This window comes from Hyla sarda, chromosome 1 (assembly GCF_029499605.1).
Source record: "Hyla sarda isolate aHylSar1 chromosome 1, aHylSar1.hap1, whole genome shotgun sequence".
NCBI lineage: Eukaryota > Metazoa > Chordata > Amphibia > Anura > Hylidae > Hyla > Hyla sarda.
The window spans coordinates 15,332,801-15,352,551 of NC_079189.1; the positions used below are offsets into that span (position 1 = coordinate 15,332,801).

The 19,751-nt window shown below is 44.8% G+C and overlaps 1 protein-coding gene across 2 annotated transcripts in view; it reads left to right on the forward strand.

The window, feature by feature from the left end:
* Nucleotides 1-753: 753 nt before the first annotated feature.
* The window catches only part of RAB11FIP5 (RAB11 family interacting protein 5), a 29,672-nt gene continuing 10,674 nt past the window's right edge, over nt 754-19,751 (forward strand). The window contains exons 1-4 of one of the 2 annotated variants that reach the window (XM_056552666.1): nt 754-824; nt 3,269-3,723; nt 7,707-8,340; nt 17,257-19,548. In XM_056552666.1, coding sequence (XP_056408641.1) covers nt 775-824; nt 3,269-3,723; nt 7,707-8,340; nt 17,257-19,548 — 3,431 coding nt within the window. In that variant the 5' untranslated portion in view covers nt 754-774. Of the gene's footprint in view, nt 825-1,701; nt 1,854-3,268; nt 3,724-7,706; nt 8,341-17,256; nt 19,549-19,751 lie in introns of those variants that run through there. The other variant, XM_056552667.1, reaches the window with a different exon arrangement.

Genomic DNA, 19,751 nt, shown 5'->3' on the forward strand with positions numbered 1-19,751 from the left:
GAACTACTGGAGGACACAATCACCCTTCAGACCTTTCCCCACCCAGCTCTATCTGTATATTGCTGCTGCTATCTCTATGGGATCAGGATATATAGTAGTTATACACCTCCCCTTCAGCTCTATCTGTATACTGCTGCTATCTCTATGGGATCTGAAGTAGTTATACACCTCCCCCAGCTCTGTCTGTATACTACTACTATCTCCATGGGATCAGGATATATATTAAACACCTCCCCTCCAGCTCTATCTGTATACTGCTGTCATCTCTATGGGCTTAAAAAAAAAAAAAAAAAAATATACACCTCTCCTGAGGCTGTGTTCACACTTTGCATTGTTGCTTTGTGTTCTGTTCACTTTTTGTGGCGATATTCCCTAAATCCTTGCAAAAATGCTGCTATTTTACTGGAATTGTGCGAATGAAGGTAAAAATGTGGCATTTTACTGCGATTTTGGAAAATTGCAGCAAAAAAGCGGCCGATTTTAGTGTGAACACAGCCTAAAGACTTCAAATTGCCTCATGGTAGTATTTTTCAAAAAAATTACACTTTGAATAGGAAGTCGCATTAAAACTGCACATAGTGTGGACTGAACCCAAACCCACTTATGAGTCTAATCAGTTCACCTGGGTGACCTCCAGCACCTTTAGCCAAAGTAGATAACTAGGTGCAGTGATCAGACTCAACATCCTCTCTCTGCAAAACCTGAAAATTCATAAAATTCATGAGAAATGTAAGCAGCATTAGGAAATCATTTCAATGATGAAATAGAATCAAAATGGCTGAAAACCTCTGCCTGCCACATCAGCAACAACAGTTAAGCACAAGGTATACAAAAGGACCTCTACATTATTCTCTAATAATTCACTATATCAGCAAATATGGGAGTTCTTCTTTAATGACTTCCTGTGATTGTTTGCATAGGGAGAATAGGACCAAGCATGACTTTATAGGATATATCTATTGGGCCTTGTCCATATACTTTAGCTCGTATACCATCTGTATCTATATCTTCATTGTCGTCTTCTAGATGACCCCCTCCCCTCCATGTTATCATCCAGCTGCGGTTCACAGAAGCGGCGGGGATGATTCAGCACAGTCCTTGTGTCATCTCCTGCACTGTCAGCAGTTTTGGCCACAAGTAAGACCGATCTGTCATCACGATGGTTACCGGCATTTCTATGTTTTATTCTAGAAAACCATTAACTATTTTTCACCCACATATCGGTCATTTTATTGTTAAAGGGGTACTCCGGGCCCTAAGACATCGTATACCCTATCCAAAGGATAGGGGGATAAGATGTCTGACTGCGGGGGTCCCCCGCAATCTTGCATTAGGCACCCACCTCTTTGAGCTGCACGCCGCGCTGCCAGCTCACAAACTGCGACAATGGGGCCGGAGTATCGTGACGTCCTGACTCTGCCCCCATGTGATGTCACGCCCCGCCCCCGCTATGCAAGTTTATGGGAGGGCGTGACGTCACAGGGGGCGGAGTCGTGACGTCACGATACTCCTGCCCCGTGGTCGGCACCCGGCAGTTTGTGAGCTGGCAGCGCGGCGTGCAGCTCAAAGAGGTGGGTGCCGAATGCAAGATTGCGGGGGTCCCCAGTGGAGGGACCCCCGCGGTCAGGGTATAAGATATCTTTAGGGCCAGAGTACCCCTTTAATAACAGAGAAGAAGCAGCTGCCATCGGACAGCTTCTTGTGTGAATGCCCTTCTTATTTAGGTTAGTGGTGGTCCCCTCAACAAGGTACAGTACAAAGCAATGGCCCCTTATCTTTCCTCTGGCCCAGTGTGATCACCTACGAATCCTCCGAATCTCTTAACACATGACTTGGATCCAACCGGTTTTCAGGTTGGCATCACATCAGCTCTGTTTACCAGGAGCTTCTTGTGCTTGTCTTAGCTTAGTCTTTAAAGCCCTTGAACATCAGAAGCCGCGACTGATCTGGGCTTTGTTCCATGTCAGTGGTTTATGTGCTATATAAACTATATAAACCTATAGCTGGACCTGGGATATGGTGCTATGTGCCCGGGATGTCCATCACTACACGGGGAGAAGAGGAAGAACTGGTTCTCCATGTTGCTGGGCTTGACAGAATATACACTTGTCATAAGATTCCTTGTATAGTGTCCCCGCGATAAGTACCTTGCAGGGGATTGTTCACAACAGTGATCTCGGGCACAAAGTCACATGTATCATTTTTATAAAGCCTGGATAAGCCCGTAGTTCGGGCCTCCGGAGATGGCCCCGTAGTTCGGGCCCAAACTCAGACCCCAACATTTTAAAACTTCATATCCGACCTCATAGTTGAGGCTCTGACTAAACCCCATAATTCAGGACTCCAGATCGGACCCATATTTCAGGCCCCCAGTTCAGAAGCCATAATTCGGGACTCCACATCAGACCCCAGCACTGGTGTCCTAATTTGATACTCCACATTAGACCCCATAATTTAGGACTCCTTGTTAGACCCTATATTATAGAACTCAATAGACCCCATAGTTTGGGACTCAAGATCAAGCCTCCAGCTTAGACCCCATAATTCAGGACTTCAGATCAGACCCCATAATTGAGGCCCCCAGTTTAAACCTCATAATTCAGGACTGCAGATCGGACCCCTATATTTCAGGCCCTCATTTAAGAAGCTGTAATTCGGGATTCCTCATAGGACTTCTTAATTTGGAACTCTAGATTAAGCTCCCCACTCAGACACTATAATTCGGGACTCTATCTTAGACCCCAGAATTAAAGCCCTAAAATTTAGCACTCCACATTAGACCCCATAATTTGGAACCTTAAATCAAGCCACCAGCTGAGACCCCATAATTTAGAACTTCAGATCAGACCCCAAAATTGACCCCCCCCCCCCAGTTCAGAAGCCGTAATTTGGGGTTCCAGGTTAGACCTAATCATATAGGACTCCACCATAGAACCCCTAATCCAGGACTCCACGTTAGACACTATAATACTACCCGGAGCAGAAGTTTTGTTAGTCTTATCCAATCTAAATGATTCTCTTTGAGCTAAACATAATCAGTGCCCTGTGTGTAGGTAAAGTGTATTAGAACTGCGTAGCTGGATTTTATAGATCGGGTATATATGTAAATGAGGGGTATACGTTCTGGACCCATGTTTAACCGTTTAAGCATAGAGTGTTTTCTTATAATTCATCCTCTAGGTGGTTCTATTGTTTAGTGCTGTCCAAGTTACACTTGTAGCCTTGTGTTTTATGTACATACCTGTTTATTGTTTCCACTGTATTACAGATGGTACAAGCTACATTCAAAGCCCGGGAAAAAAGAGAAGGATCGAGGGGAGATCCAAGTGTCCATCCAGTTCACGAGGAACAACCTCACGGCCAGCATGTTCGACCTTTCCATCAAGGACAAACCCAAGACTCCTTTTGGGAAGCTGAAGGACAAGCTGAAAGTCAAGAAACACTCCCAATTCGAGTCTTCTTCAGCCATCGTACCGAGCAGCATCGGCCGTCTGGACAGTGATGACGAGGATGGGAAGAAGTCAAAGTCCAAAGCGGCTGCTTTCTTCAAGGGACGTCTAAGGAAAAGCTCTCTAACCAGGTCCAATACTTCCCTGGGATCAGATAGCACCATCTCCTCAACAAGTGGCACCATTCCCACCAGTGCCGGAATCTCCGTAGTCCTTCCAGATGTTGTCAAGAAGCCTGCCACCAGGAACAGCAGCCTTTCCACCGAGCCGACCGGTAAATGACCTTCTGTATAGAGATGGATCAGTCTCTACCAAAATGGTGTTTGTAGGAAGATCTGATTTTAATAATGCACAAAGTGGCTTTTCCCCTTCCCTACTGCTCGTGTAGACCTGTCCAGACCGAGGATCTCTGACCTTTTATCCTGACCCTTTTGGCCTAAGGACACATTGTCACTAAGGGGTATTTAAAGTGGTACTGGCTGGTAGTGCAGGGGGTGCTGATCAGTTTGATGCTTACCGTGCCCAGATCCACCCCGCCGTTCGGCCGTAATCTTCTATTTTCGGTATATGCTAATTAGGTGCTAACTGGCACTCTGACGTCAGCATTTCTAGCCGCAGCTAGAGCATGGAGAAGAGGGAGGAATATTGATGAGCTGGGCGGTGCTGCGGCTAGAAATGCTGACGTCAGTGCCAGTTAGCCAGGCCGGTGCAAGTTAGCACCTAATTAGCATATACCGAAAATAGAAGATTACGGCCAAACGGCAGGGCAGATCCAGGCACGGTAAGCATCAAACTGATCAGCACTACCAGCCAGTACCACTGGTTAGTGCGGGGGGAGCAAGCTGACAGTTTTCCTTTTTATAACATGTTTTTTGTTGTCTAATTTTGTGTTATCAACCAGATTTTAAAGGGGGAAAACTCCAGCCAAAATTAACTTATTCCCTATTCTGTGCATAGGGGATAAGTAGCTGATCATGGGGGGGTCTGACTGCTGGGACCCCCGCCATCTCCAGAATGGAACCCCAACTCTCTGAGTGAGGAGCATGTGTCCTTTACCGGTAGACTGCACGTGCTCCATTCATTTCTATGGGGAGCGCCGATGATGCCGGAGAGCTGTACTAGGGTCTTTTCGGCACTACCATAGAAATGAATGGAGTGTGTGTGCCGCCTGCAGCACACGCTCCTCACGGAGAGCCCGGTCCCGTTCTGCAATCAGCTACATACCCCTATTTTGTGAATTGGGGATAAGTTAATTTTGGCTGGAGTTCTGCCTTAATCAGCTGGAGAATCTCCACTTCGTACAACTATTTCCGTACTGACTATAAGTTGCTATTAAAGGGGTACTCCGCCCCTAGACATCTTATCCCCTATCCATGGGATAGGGGATAAGATGTCTGATTGCGGGGGTCCCGCTGGTGGGACCCCCGCAATCTCTGTGCAGCACCCGGCGTTCTTTAGAATGCTGGGTGCGGGCGGCGGGAGTTGTGACGTCATGGCCACACCCCTTGTGATTTCATGCCACGCCCCCTCAAATGCAAGTCTATGGGAGGGGCGTGGCAGCGCCACGCCCCCTCCCATAGACTTGCATTGAGGGGGCGTGGCATGATGGCACAAAGGGGCTGTGACGTCACGACCCCTGCTGCTTGTTACGAACGCTGGGGCAGTGGAGTACCCCTTTAAGTAACAACTTGTTGGTTCCTGATCTGTCTGCATTAGAAGTGCTGGAATCACAAGCAACAGTTTACTGTTGGCTCTCTGCTGCCCTCTAACTGCAGTTATGGGTACAGCAGGCCTCCTTTTTGAAGTCTAGCCATCTCGAATAGTATGTAGGCCGGATACTTGAATGGTTTAAGATGGTTTTGGGCTACGGAGGCTGCAGTCTGATTATCCAACAAAATTGTATTACATTTTCAGAAGGTGTGACCAATGGTTTATACTGCAATGATATCTGATACTACATTACATTTGGAAAGTCTTCAGACCCTTTCACTTTTTTCACATTTTATGTTGCTCCTTGTGCTAAAATAGTTGAAGGGTTACTCTGCTACCCAGCGTCCGGAACGTTTAGTTCCGAACGCTGTGTGTGGGCTTCCGTGTTCACGCGCGCCCCCTCGTGACTTCACGCCCCATCATGTGACGTCACGTCCCGCCCCCTCAATGCAAGTCTATGGGAGGGGGCGTGATGGCGTCGCGCCCCCTTCCCACAGACTTTCATTGAGGGGGCATGGCCGTGACGTCACGAGGGGGGCAGGCATGAACGCGGAAGCCCACACACAGCGTTCGGAACTTAATGTTCTGGATCGGAGCGGAGTAACCCTTTAAGCTAGATCCTCCCCCCAGCATTCTGCCCTTAATACACCATCATGGCAAATGGATAACAGAATGTTAGAAATCTTTGCATTTTTAGTGAAAATAAAAACTAAAATTCTGCAGTGACATAAGTATTCATACCCTTTACTCAGGACCTTTTGGCAGAGATTCCATCCTTCAGTCTTCTTGGGGATGAGGCCACAAGGTTTACACAGGTGGGCAGGTGATGGGCAGTACCTGGTTTCCTCCAGACGTGATGGGCAGTACCTGGTTTCCTCCAGACATGATTCTGCCCCCACCATGATCACTGTAGGGATGGTATTGGGCAGGTGATGGGCAGTGCCTGGTTTCCTCCAGACATGATGCTGCCCCCACCATGATCACTGTAGGGATGGTATTGGGCAGGTGATGGACAGTGCCTGGTTTCCTCCAGACATGATGCTGCCCCCATCATGATCACTGTAGGGATGGTATTGGGTGGTGCCTGGTTTCCCCCAGACATGATGCTGCCCCCACCATGATCACTGTAGGGATGGTATTGGGCAGGTGATGGGCAGTGCCTGGTTTCCTCCAGACATGATGCTGCCCCCATCATGATCACTGTAGGGATGGTATTGGGCAGGCGATGGGCAGTGCCTGGTCTCCTCCAGACATGATGCTGTCCCCACCATGATCACTGTAGGGATGGTATTGGGCAGGTAATGAGCAGTGCCTGGTCTCCTCCAGACATGATGCTGCCCCCACCATGATCACTGTAGGGATGGTATTGGGCAGGTGATGGGCAGTGCCTGGTTTCCTCCAGACATGATGCTGCCCCCATCATGATCACTGTAGGGATGGTATTGGGCAGGCGATGGGCAGTGCCTGGTCTCCTCCAGACATGATGCTGTCCCCACCATGATCACTGTAGGGATGGTATTGGGCAGGTAATGAGCAGTGCCTGGTCTCCTCCAGACATGATGCTGCCCCCACCATGATCACTGTAGGGATGGTATTGGGCAGGTGATGAGCAGTGCCTGGTTTCCTCCAGACATGATGCTGCCCCCACCATACTTCACTGTAGGGATGGTATTGGGGAGGTGGGGATCAGTCTATGGTTCCTGTCATAGGAAAGGGTCTTAATACTTATGTCCATGCAATATTTGTTTTTCCTTTTTAATAAGTTAGTAAAAATGTCTAAAATTATGTTTCACATTCAGTTTTGCATTATCAAAAGTTTTTGTATCTGACAGTGCCCATTTAATATGTTGTAAAGCATGTATAACAAATAGGTTTTGCAATTGCTTTCATTAGAAAATTTTCAGTATTTCATACTGAAAAAGTCAAACAACTGCCCCCCTGCCTGCTTGGACACATACTAGTCCTACTGTGTCCATGCATCATCACCTATGTCATGGACACACTTCCTTGATTGACAGCTGTGAGTGCAGGGCTCAGAGCTGGAGGAAAAATCCTCCCACTGTCAGCTTGTGTCCCGCTCCTGTCAGTGAGGACAAGCTGGGAGTTGTAGTTTTGCTAATGTTAGGGGAGATGTGAGCAGACAGCATACTGAGGGAGGGGGCGGAGACCTGCACAGTGAGGCCACGCCCCCTCCCTTTGAGAGGAATTCAGACTAGTGAGCTAAATTAAAAGTGTAATAAAAGAATAAATAAATGTGCTAGACACATAAAAATTAGATGTACATGGTCAGGATTAGGTACTGAGTGATATATTAAAAAAATAATTTGGGTGGATCCGACAGGTACACTTATTTAAGTGCAAAAGGGAAAACATGATTTTAGGTTTTACCACAAGGCTGCAACTTAACAAAACATTAAAAACAAAGTGAAAGGGTCTGAAGACTTTCCAAACAGAGGAAGATGGGGAGGAGGGTGGTATGAAAGGAACATCAAAACATCCTACATTTAACCAATGTTATAATTGTCCTGGTGCATTGTATCTTGTCAGTTAAAGACAGCGAAGCGTCGCCCCGGAATACCCACAAGAGGGCATTCAGCGATGAAGTCAGCAAGTTAAAGCTGTTCCCAGAACCAAAGTCAGTACAGAACCTCAAGCCAAAGGGTAGCCCCATCTCCAAGTCGTCTGTCTGTATCAACGGAAGCCATGTCTACACAGAAGTGTCGGCTCCAAAGCCAAACCCCGCTCTAGAGAAATCGGCACCTGCGTCCATGTCATTGCAGAATATTGTCAAGAAGGCGGAGGATGTGGCGGATGTAATCCGAGGACCAAGCCATAGTTCAGCAAAATCTGAGCATAAACCAGCAGGTCCGGCTGTGGAGGAGCAAAGTGCCTCCTACAAACCAACGCCAAGAAACGAGACGGTGCAAGCGGAGACGAAACCTGTCCAAATCACGAGTCCTATGGTGTTTACAGAGGACGTGTCCAAGAGTAGAAGTCAAGAAGCGAAGGCCAAAGAGGAGAAGTCTAAGGTTGGCCTTCAACATGGAACTGGCAAGACCGATCAGGCCAACAAGAGTCTTGCTGAACCAAAACCTCATGTCCCGTCTAGTTCTGAGGAGAGAGGGAAGGTCAGTTCTTGGTTTGGATCCAAAGATGCTAAGGAAAATCAGCAAAAACCAAGGTGAGTAGCTATTGTTGTCCCTTTCACTTAACATCTAAGCTGTCCAGTGGTGGGTGGGAAGACAACATAGAAGTGTCCTTGTGATATGATGTCCACCACAAGTGACAGCCCTTGGTAGAGCTTCTGTACCTTGTGGGCACTGGCTTGGAGTTGGCTCCTCTAAAGGCCCTCTCTTCTGGGAATCAGTGGCAGTCCGTCATGGACCTTTCCTCCATATAACATGTGGGAAGATGACCGAAGGTTGAATTCTCCTTTAGAATAATGTTCTTGATCTATGTGTTTGAGATGTATAACTGTTTATTATAGTGTGGTCTGGTTGGCATCCATGCTTGGTCAGGTGACTCTTAGGTTTGGGATCCTTTCTCCACTTGGTTTCTGTCTCCATTCCTGACATGTCTGTTCCAGTACATACTTTAGCTGTTCAATAACAGTCTAGTCGTTTTTAGGGATGTCCCGATACCTTTTTTTTTTTTTTTTTTTAAGACCAAGCACGACTACCGATACTTTTTTCTAAGTACACGCTGATACCAATTACCGATACTTTTTTCAACATCACGTGACAGTTTTTTTTTATAATTTACATTTTTTTTAATTTAGTTTTTTTTCTTTAAAGGGAAAAAAGGGATATAGATATATGTATGTGTATGTGTATATATATATATATATATATATATATATATATATATATATATATATATATATTATATAGTTTTTATTAGAGAGGGCTTTTTTTATATAAAAAAAAAAAATATATATATATATATATATATATATATATATATATATATAATATATATAAATTTTTTATAATATTTTTTTTTTTATTTAAACTTTTTAAAAAGGAGGTTGATTCAAATTTTTATTAGGGAAGGGGTTAATTCACGTGTATAATTATGTATTTCACATTTTTTTCGCTAATTTTTTTTAGTCCCCATAGGGGACTATTACTTGCATTCTGTAGATTGCATACACTGATCAATGCTATGCCATAGCATAGCATTGATCAGTGTTATCAGTGCTCCTTTACTATTGCCTGCCATGGCTGGCTGCAGTAAAGAAGAGACTATGGTACGGCACAGAGCACAGTAAAGGACCACAGCCATCCCTTCAGCTGATCGGGACACCGCGATTTCTCCGCAGTGATCCCCATCAGCATACCTGAGCAAACCAGCAGTTAACTTCAGGACTTTTAGATGCTGCAATCAACTTTGATTGCGGCATCTAAAAGGTTAATGCGGGTCCCGGCTATGATGCACGCTGCATAGATTGGGAGAATGGGCACAGGGGGCACAGTGGAGTATATCCGTGCGGAGAGTGCAGGTGGCTTACTGCGCTTCCGTGATACCTGTCGCAGGAGTCCCGCTGGTAGGCATCAGCCTAGGTATCGGGGACATTTGTGTGGTGCGATGTGAGGTGTATGGGGCAGATGTTGTAGCCCAGGGACAGATGGTGTTAACCCCTAATGGTTGTGACGCCAGGGCGTGGTTTTAACCGAGAACCACCCAAACAGTAGTACTGCTAGTCCTAGTTAGGCAGGGCAAATAAGAGTCCAAGGCCAGGTCAGGGTTAACGGTAGCTTTACTGAGGTAGACGGTGCAGTCTGTACAGCTAGGCCAGGATCCCAGAGAGGTGACCAGTAACACAGGGGACCTCGCAGCTTGCTGGGACTTGCAGTGACCTGATAGATTTTAGGACTGCCACGCTGACTATAATAGACTTGACTTGACTGAAGATGGTGACAGCAGACAGAGATGACTTGACTTACTGACCTGTGGCTGCAACCTAGGCCCGAGGCCTCCAGATGTGCTGGACACTGGCTCTGAGACGTCTGGACTGGACTTGGTGAAGCACAAGAGAGAGATTGTAGTACCTCCCCCTTTTATAATGGGGGGCTGAGCAAGGAGCCCATAGGCCAATTGCGGGTCATCTGGTCACCTGGTGCTCTCTGGGTAACAAAACATGTGACTTTAACATGTGACAACCATTATCATGTGATCAGTAACCATGTGACCATATCAAAGGTCCTTCACACATAATATACAATTATACAGATTATAGGGGTACAGTGCAGGTGAGCCCTGGGGACGTGCAGGGACCCAAGCTGATAGGACTGAGATGCATATCCCGCACTGGGACATCACATTTGCATGAGTACAAGTACTCATGTAAACATCCAGTATTGGTCCGGATACCAGTATCGGTATTGGGACATCCCTAGCCCTTTTGTTTGTTGGTGATGCCCAATCATGTGTTTTTGGACTCTTGACATTTTTGGTCGGACCCTTTGATCTTTGGTTACCACATCAGTTACAATGAAATTCGGGGCTTGGCTGCCACTTCCTCCGTATTACTCATGTCCTCCCCTGTAGAACACAATCTCGTTTTCCGGCTCATTGGCCGTCTATACGCTTTCGTAACCTCTCAAATGTCAGCATTGATTCTACATAAATGAAAATCATTACAAAATCACCCTCTGCCGAGCGGGCACTCAGCGGTACGGGCGACTGAGACTGCGGGAGGTGACTGGTTGGACTGGAATAAGCAGAATGAACACATGTTAACCAGATTTGTAAATGACTTCTATTAAAAAAATCTTAAAGGGGTTATCCAGGAAAAAACTTTTTTATATATATCAACTGGCTCCAGAAAGTTAAACAGATTTGTAAATTACTTCTATTAAAAAATCTTAATCCTTTCAGTACTTATGAGCTTCTGAAGTTAAGGTTGTTCTTTTCGGTCTAAGTGCTCTCTGATGACACGTGTCTCGGGAAACGCCCAGTTCAGAAGCAAATCCCCATACAAAACCTCTTCTAAACTGGGCGTTTCCCGAGACACGTGTCATCAGAGGGCACTTAGACAGAAAAGAACAACCTTAACTTCAGAAGCTCATAAGTACTGAAAGGATTAAGATTTTTTAATAGAAGTAATTTACAAATCTGTTTAACTTTCTGGAGCCAGTTGATATATATAAAAAAGTTTTTTCCTGGATAACCCCTTTAAGATTTTTTTAATAGAAGTCATTTACAAATCTGTTTAACTCTCTTGATCCAGTTGATATGTATAAAAAAAGTTTTTCCTGGAATACCCCTTTAATCCTTCCTGTACTTTTCAGCTGCTGTATTGCTTCACAGGAAGTTCTTTTCTTTTTGAATTTCTTTTCTGTCTGACCACAGTGCTCTCTTCTGACACCTCTGTCCATTTTAGGAACTGTCCAAAGTAGAAGCAAATCCCCATAGCAAGCCTCTCCTGATCTGGGCAGTTCCTAAAATGAACAGAGGTGTCAGCAGAGAGCACTGTGGTCAGACAGAAAAGAAATTCAAAAAGAAAAGAACTTCCCGTGAAGCAATACAGCAGCTGATAAGTACAGGAAGAATTAAGATTTTTTAATAGAAGAAATTTACAAATCTGTTTAACTTTCTGGCACCAGTTGATTTAAAAAAAATGTTTTCCAGGGGATTACCCCTTTAAGGGAGCCTTAAAGGGGTACTCCACTGCCCCAGCTTTCGGAACATTTCGTTATGAACGCTGGGTGTGGACTGCGGGGGTCGTGACGTCACAACCATGCCCCCTCAATGCAAGTCTATGGGAGGGGGCGTGGCAGACGCCACGCCCCCTCCCATAGACTTGCATTGAGGGGGCATGGTTGTGACGTCACGACCCCTGCAGTCCACACCCAGCGTTCATAACGAAATGTTCCGAAAGCTGGGGCAGTGGAGTACCCCTTTAAACGTGGCTTCTTTCTACCAAGTACAGCACCACACCTCTTCACAGGTTGTGTCTAGTATTGCAGCTCTGCTTCATTGAAGAGAACGTGATTGAGCTGCAGTACCAAACGCAGCCTGTGGACAGGTGTGGCGCTGTTTTTGGAAGAAAGGGCCAATGTTTTTCTATGCCTGGATGACCCTTAAAGGCATACTCTCATGACAACTCTCGCCACGGAATAATAGGGATTGGGTGACCCCATATTAACAGGTCACAAAATTCTCCATTTCGGCTATTGAACTTGGTTACAGATATGCATTCCTTCCTGCATAGTCATTTTTGTCTGTGTCACCCAAATAGGGAGAGGGAATGACCATCTAATGTGTATGGGGGGGGGGGGGGGGGGGTCTTCTGATGGTTTGGGGGGGGGGGCTAGAGGGGGTTAGTCAGGCTTGTTGGATACAACATACCCGATCCTTTTGTTTTTGGGGAGATAACCAGCTGCCAGAGGATTCCAGCATCATCTTTTTACCCTCTCCCTATAAAGAGCACATGCATACTCAGCTGAGCTGAGCGAGCATGTGACTGAGGATCGGGAGTGATGTATATGGACAATTAAAAAAAAAAAAAAAAAATGTTTTCCACCAGAGTACCCCTTTAAATCAACTGGTGCCAGAAAGTTAAACAGATTTGTAAATGACTTCTATTAAAACATCTCTACCCTTCCAGTACTTTTTAGCAGCTGTATGCTACAGAGGAAATTCTTTTCTTTCTGAATTTCTTTTTTGTCTCGTCCACAGTGCTCTCTGCTGACACCTGATGCCCGTATCAGGAACTGTCCAGAGCAGGAGAAAATCCCCATAGTAAACCTATGCTGCTCTGGACAGTTCCTGACACGGACAGAGGTGTCAGCAGAGAGCACTGTGGACAAGACAAAAAAGAAATTCAAATAGAAAAGAATTTCCTCTGTAGCACACAGCTGCTAAAAAGTACTGGAAGGGTAAATATTTTTTTTAATAGAAGTCATTTACAAATCTGTTTAAACTTTTTGGCACCAGTTGATTTAAAAAAAAAAAAATAATAATAATGTTTTCCACCGGAGTACCCCTTTAAGGTAGAAGAATTCAAAATGGAGGGAAACCTAAAAGATTTTTCCACTCCCAGAGGATATTTAATCACATTTCTGGGGGGGGGGGGGTAAAATGTATATAATTCTATATGTGGTCGACATATGTTCCCAATGCAAAGCATAATGGGCTATCCTGGGATTATTTTGACTTCCATAGCAGTGGAAGGAAAATGCTCTATTTATTGGTAAGATGAGGGCCCGGGACAGACTGGTTGCTATGGAAGTGCTCTGGTTGTTATGCAGCATATCCCTAGCAACCACTGTCATGTCAGCAGAGGAGAGAAGGTTGGTAACAACCATGCCGGTCTGGGCACATTAGCTGTAACCTCTCTCCCTAGTGCCACCTGCTGGTGACTTCCCAGTAAAGTGTCTGTCTCTCTTAAACCATTCCCACCCTGCTATTGAAGAGTTTTTTTTTAGTTTTTTGTTTTTTTGCCCATATCATGCACGCACCCCGAATCTAGTCCTACAGCACCATCTGTTATTCCAGCTCTGCTGCATCCATAAGTTTTATTTCTGTAAATAGGTCATGTGATCACCAGCCTGACCCACAGAAAATATTCCTCCCCTCCAGCTCTATCTGTATACTGCTGCTATCTCTAGGGGATCAGTATATATAGTTATACACCTCCCCTCCAGCTCTATGGGGGAGATTTATCAAAACCTGTGTAGATGAAAAGTTGACCGGTTGCACATGGCAACCAATCAGATCGCTTCTTTCATTTTTTTTAAAAAGGCCTCTAAAAAATGAAAGAAGCGATCTGATTGGTTAACGCAACTGGTCAACTTTACCTCTGCAGAGGTTTTGAGAAGTCTCCCCCTATCTCTTTATGGGATCAGGATATATAGTAGTTATATACCTCCCCTCCAGCTCTATCTGTATACTGCAGCTATCACTATGGGATCAGGATATATAGTAGTTATACACCTCCCCTCCAGATCTATCTGTATACTGCTGCTATCTCTATGGGATTAGGATATATAGTAGTTATACACCTCCCCTCCAGATCTATCTGTATACTGCTGCTATCTCTATGGTATCAGGATAGATAGTAGTTATACATCTCCCCCCCAGCTCTCTGTATACTACTGCTGCTATCACTATGGGATCAGGATATATAGTAGTTATACACCTCCCCTACAGCTCTATCTGTATACTGCTGCTGCTATCACTATGGGATCAGGTTATATAGTAGTTATACACCTCCCCTCCAGCTCTCTGTATACTGCTGCTATCACTATGGGATCTGGATATATAGTAGTTATACACCTCCCCTCCAGCTCTATATGTATACTACTGCTATCTCTATGGGATCAGGATATACAGTAGTTATACACCTCCCCCCCAGCTCTATCTGTATACTACTGCTATCACTAAGGGATCTGGATATATAGTAGTTATATACCTCCGCTCCAGCTCTATCTGTATACTGCTGCTATCTCCATGGGATCAGGATATATAGTAGTTATACACCTCCCCTCCAGCTCTATCTGTATACTGCTGCTATCACTATGGGATCAGGATATATAGTAGTTATACACCTCCCTCCAGCTCTATCTGTATACTGCTGCTATCTCCATGGGATCAGGATATATAGTAGTTATACACCTCCCCTCCAGCTCTATCTGTATACTGCTGCTATCACTATGGGATCAGGATATATAGTAGTTATACACCTCCCCTCCAGCTCTATCTGTATACTGCTGCTATCTCTATGGGATCAGGATATATAGTAGTTATACACCTCCCCTCCAGCTCTATCTGTATACTGCTGCTATCACTATGGGATCTGGATATATAGTAGTTATACACCTCCCCTGAAACAGGTAAGCACAAGGCATACACAAGAACCTCTCCATTATTCTCTAATAGTCTATGCTCCACATGTAATGACTGACATTGGCGATCCTGATGGTATCTGTCATTTGCCCCGCTGCCAGATCGGCAGGACACCCCCTCACCTGCTCTGTGTGTGGGTCCCAGGTCTGATCTGCTGATAGTGTTATCGACAATCTATTGCTAGAGACTAAGTATTGTTCTACTATAGCATTATTTAGTGTCCGCAATCTGTTTCTAAATAAACTCATGAAAAATAGTTTATTAAATATAAAGAAGCCCCTCCACTAATAGAAATTAAAATTGCCCCCTTTTCCCTTATTCCCATTTTATTTTTTCTAATAAAAAAAATTAATTAAAAGAAACACATTTAGTACGGCAGTGTGTGGTCATTTCTGAACTATTACAGAATACTAAAAGCCAGAATTGGTACTGATGAAAACTACAGATCACATCACAAAAAATGAGCCCTCATACAGCCCCGTATAAATATAATAAACCTTATATGGGTCTGTGGATGGGAAAAAATAATGTATTACTGTCTCATGTAGAAGCCATCTGCATCAGGAAGCCTGGCTGTAGAATAGAGATTATAAGTAACAATTGGGTAATTATAGGTTCCGTTCAGACTAAGTGGGTGCAGAGCGTTCCCGGGAGGGTCTCATTGATCCCCCGCTGCTCTGATTACACACTTTATCATTTCTATTCTTTGTAACGTATTGTCTTGTTCCTTAATGAACATAAATTTTGGCATACGCTTTAGAACAGGCCTATAGTCATTATATTATGTCTTACAAATACCCTAAGAAATGGAAATGAGACGGCACAAGGTATCTGACATCTCTTGGGTCTACAAGACTAATTTGGTTAATTGTCTTATACGCTTATCGTGCCAGTTCTAGCCTTAATCGAGAACAGAGTAGAAACTGTCCGACCACATCTACTGATGGAGCAGAGCATGGTTAGCGAAGGACAAGCAGATAGGCAAGATTCCCCAATTCTAACAAAGGACAGTAGAGCCATTGGCTTCCATTGGTGAACGTGCCCTGGAGGTGGTGGAAAGTGGTATTGACATAACTCGCCAAAGAGTCAGTAGAACAAGTCTCAAGCAAACACAATCCCAAAAGGACACGTGTTGGGGAAACTCATGCCTAACAAAATGGTTGAGTCTTTTTTTAAAATGTTTTGGTCCAGAGTTTTTCATGTTGGTGCACCCTTAAGCACGGCTGTGTGTTCATGTGTATAGGGGGGATCGGAAGAGATGGCTTTTGGCTAACAGCTTTCTTATGTATAGCCAACTTTAGCTCCTTATTGAGCACCATGTGAGGCCACGTTATCGGTGCAGTTCTGTCCTTTATATCTTAAATGAGACATGTGTAAATTTTCTAAATTTTGAGAATCCAGTGTGGGCCTAGCATGGCAACTGATTTACATAGGATATGGTCTTGTATACTCTTTTTACATTAAAACTGGCCGAACCTGTCTTATGGGGGTGTCTCAATCCTTCCCCGTTGACAGATGGGCATTTTCGATTCCAATATATTGTTCCCACATGAGGTAAGCCAATACTTTACATGCATGATTGGCCGAGCCAATTTTGCTCTTTTATGGGGGAGATGTGCCATCTGAAGAGTGTGGTCAGCTTTACATTGTCATGAGAAACAACTGCCAATCTTATCACAGTGGGTTATGTTACATTGGTGTTTTATGTTGTTCTTATTGTGTTTAATTTTCATGCCTTATCATGATTTGTCTCCTAGTAGAGTGTGAAGTTTTATAGTTGACACCGTATCAGTATAAGTAACCCCAGATTGCCTTGCACTGTTGACTTGCACTCAGATTCCTAATTTTCAGACACCTGAGATCACTCACTACTCTTCAGAACCTTTTTTGATTTACTTCCAATCAGACTTTAGTTTGTGCGAGCGTAACATAGTCCATGTTGTTTGGCACTAACCCGGAGGACTGTTTTGTCTTCCTCCCGCAGCCTGGATGTGTCTCCTCAGGTAGAAACCAGCTCCTCTGCTTCTTCCCACTACTACCCATGCCTTTTTGTCCCACCTATATCTTTAGTAGATGCTTCTGTTTTGCCTAGAACTAACCTCCATAGCGCTTCTCCTAGTGGTGTCTTTGGGACCCTGTCTGCCAACAACCCATTTCTGAACTCACTACAGAACAACCCTTTCTTTGAGGACTTCCTTTCTGAGCGGTTACTAAATACTTCTTCACCTACTCACTTTTTCTCTAGTTTTCCCTCTGGGTCTATTGCTACCTCAGAAGCTGCTGAAAGGGGCTCTTCTCTTGTGGAGGAACACAGTCCATCAGCATTTTACCACAGAGAAAGCGGCAACGTGGAAGTGGTTGGTGATCGTCCTGAATTCCGTCTGACCCAAAGTTCTTCATCAAAACCTCCAGTGGTCTTGGGATGGGAAGAGCAATTTGACGCTCTTGCCTCAAGTCGATTGCAGCCGTCAAATGGGAATTCCCAACAAACTGAAGATCATGATGTCGCAAGTCCCTCTGAGAAATATCCATTGTCTTCTCCATTTGCCAAAAGGGAAACTGGGACACTTTACGAGGGGGATGAATGGCCTAACCTGCAATCACATGACTCGAATCTTAACACATGCTTGCCAGAAATTTTGAACAATGATGTAGAAAAGTCTAGTGAGCTATCCCCTTTGCCAATAAACCTTTTGCCCAACTTCTCTCCTCCATATATTCCATCTCCTGGATCTACAGGACTCAAGTCATTTGATAAATTGTCTACAAATACACTTAAAGATGTAAATATGTTTAGCTTGCCAGTTCTAGGCTCAACTGAGAACAGGGTAGCAACTGTCCAACCACGTGTACTGATGGAGCAGAACATGGCTAGCATAGGACAAGTAGCAAGGAAAGATTCTCCGGTTGTAACAAAGGACAGTATAGCCATAGCTTCCATCGGTGAACGTGCACTGGAGGTGGTGGAAAGTGGTATTGACATACATAACACGCAGGTGTCCAAAGAGTCAGTAAAACAAGTCTCAACCGAACACAATCCCGAAAGGATACGTGTTGAGCAAGTCATGCCTAATGAAAAGGTTGAGTCGATAATTAAGGAAGAGGCCATTAGTGTTGATGTAGGGTCTGCAGCACCACCCAAGCCCCCTCGGCTCATGCAGGAAACTGAGGATGATAATTGCGAACAAACAAGCCATCAGGACACCACTGGAAAACAAATAGAGAACCCAGAGGAACATAAGCAAGAGCAAAACATGGGGGTTAGCAAACAAAGTGTCTCTCCAGTGGCCTGTTGTCCTGTAATTGAGATAAGGAGCCCAGTGTTAGACGCTTTTACTGAGGACACCCAATCCACCACCGAGGGCCTTTTGACTAATTTAAGGGAAGAAAATAATGATTTTTCGAAGCTGGGTGCAGTTAATGGGGAACACCTGTTAGATGTAAATGACATGACGGCAACAGAGCAGTTCAGGACTTGCCCATCGAATGTCTCACTAGACACAGACCTTTCAAGTCCTCATGAAGGCTCTGATAAATTGGAGTTAATGAGCCATGGCCCATCCAAACCACTCAGTACAACATTGGGGGGTAGCAAACACGAGGACTTCATCTTCCAAAAACCAATGCCATTGTCAAAAATACAAAAAGGAAGTAGGTCGGAATTGTCTAGCCAGTCTAAGAAATGTGACCAGACCGACTTTTGGTCAGCTCTAGAGGAGCAGACACCGTCAAGTCTGATAGGACTGGACGCCAAACAGAATGTGTCAACAAATTTGTGCGACAGCGCCCCTTCAGATGACCGAATTGTAAGCCCTTTAAACTCTGAACAAAAACCTGAGCCAGAACAGAATAAAAGTGAAGATGCACTAGTCCTACAGGGAGCAGAATTAGCTAGTCCACCACCCAACGTGTTACAAGAACACAAGCTTGAGTCTGATACCAAAGCTTTAAGACATGATGGACAACATGGGTATTCTCTAAGCCAACAGTCTTCCTGGTCAGCAGATATCATTGTGGACTTTAAGAATGAGGACTTCTGGAGAATTGACTCTGACCAACTAGACCAAAATCATGTCCAAAATTTGCCATCACCAGGAAATCCCTTTTCACCAGTGGACAGAACTCCATTCCTAAGTCACAAAAACCCATTTATTGTTGAACACACTCCGAGTAGTCAGAGCTCCGAGTCCTCATTACAAGAGGATATAAGCTTTAAAGACCTTCATGCCCGTGCAGCTCTGAAAAAGTTTCCATCTGCTGTCCCCCCGAATGATGTAAAAGCTTACCTGCATGTCAGCCAACCTCTGGCCTTCTCCACTCCTTCCCTAGCGACTGCCCCGAACCTTAAACCATCAAACTTCCCTTCTCCAATCATGCTTCTGACAACCCCTGGTGCCACCACAACAACAAATACCCACACAGCATCTCTGTCGGGCTTGCACTCTCCTGTGGCCGGTGGTGTGACTACAGCTGCCCCTCCGATTCTGCCTCTGGAGACACAGACAGCTGACAATCCATTTATGACACTAAAGACCAGGTGAGCTATCTGGAAACTTGGATTGTGGTACGTGTGATGTTGGTGGGGAGTGTGCGTAGCCTTTTTAGGAAGGGATCACTTGACAAGTGTCTATTTATCCCTTACCACATATGGTGCATGATTGTTGGGTTCTGTCCATACACGTTCCAAATTAGACACCTCCTCAACTTATGTTCAGGCAATGCTCCTTGGGGGAAAACTAG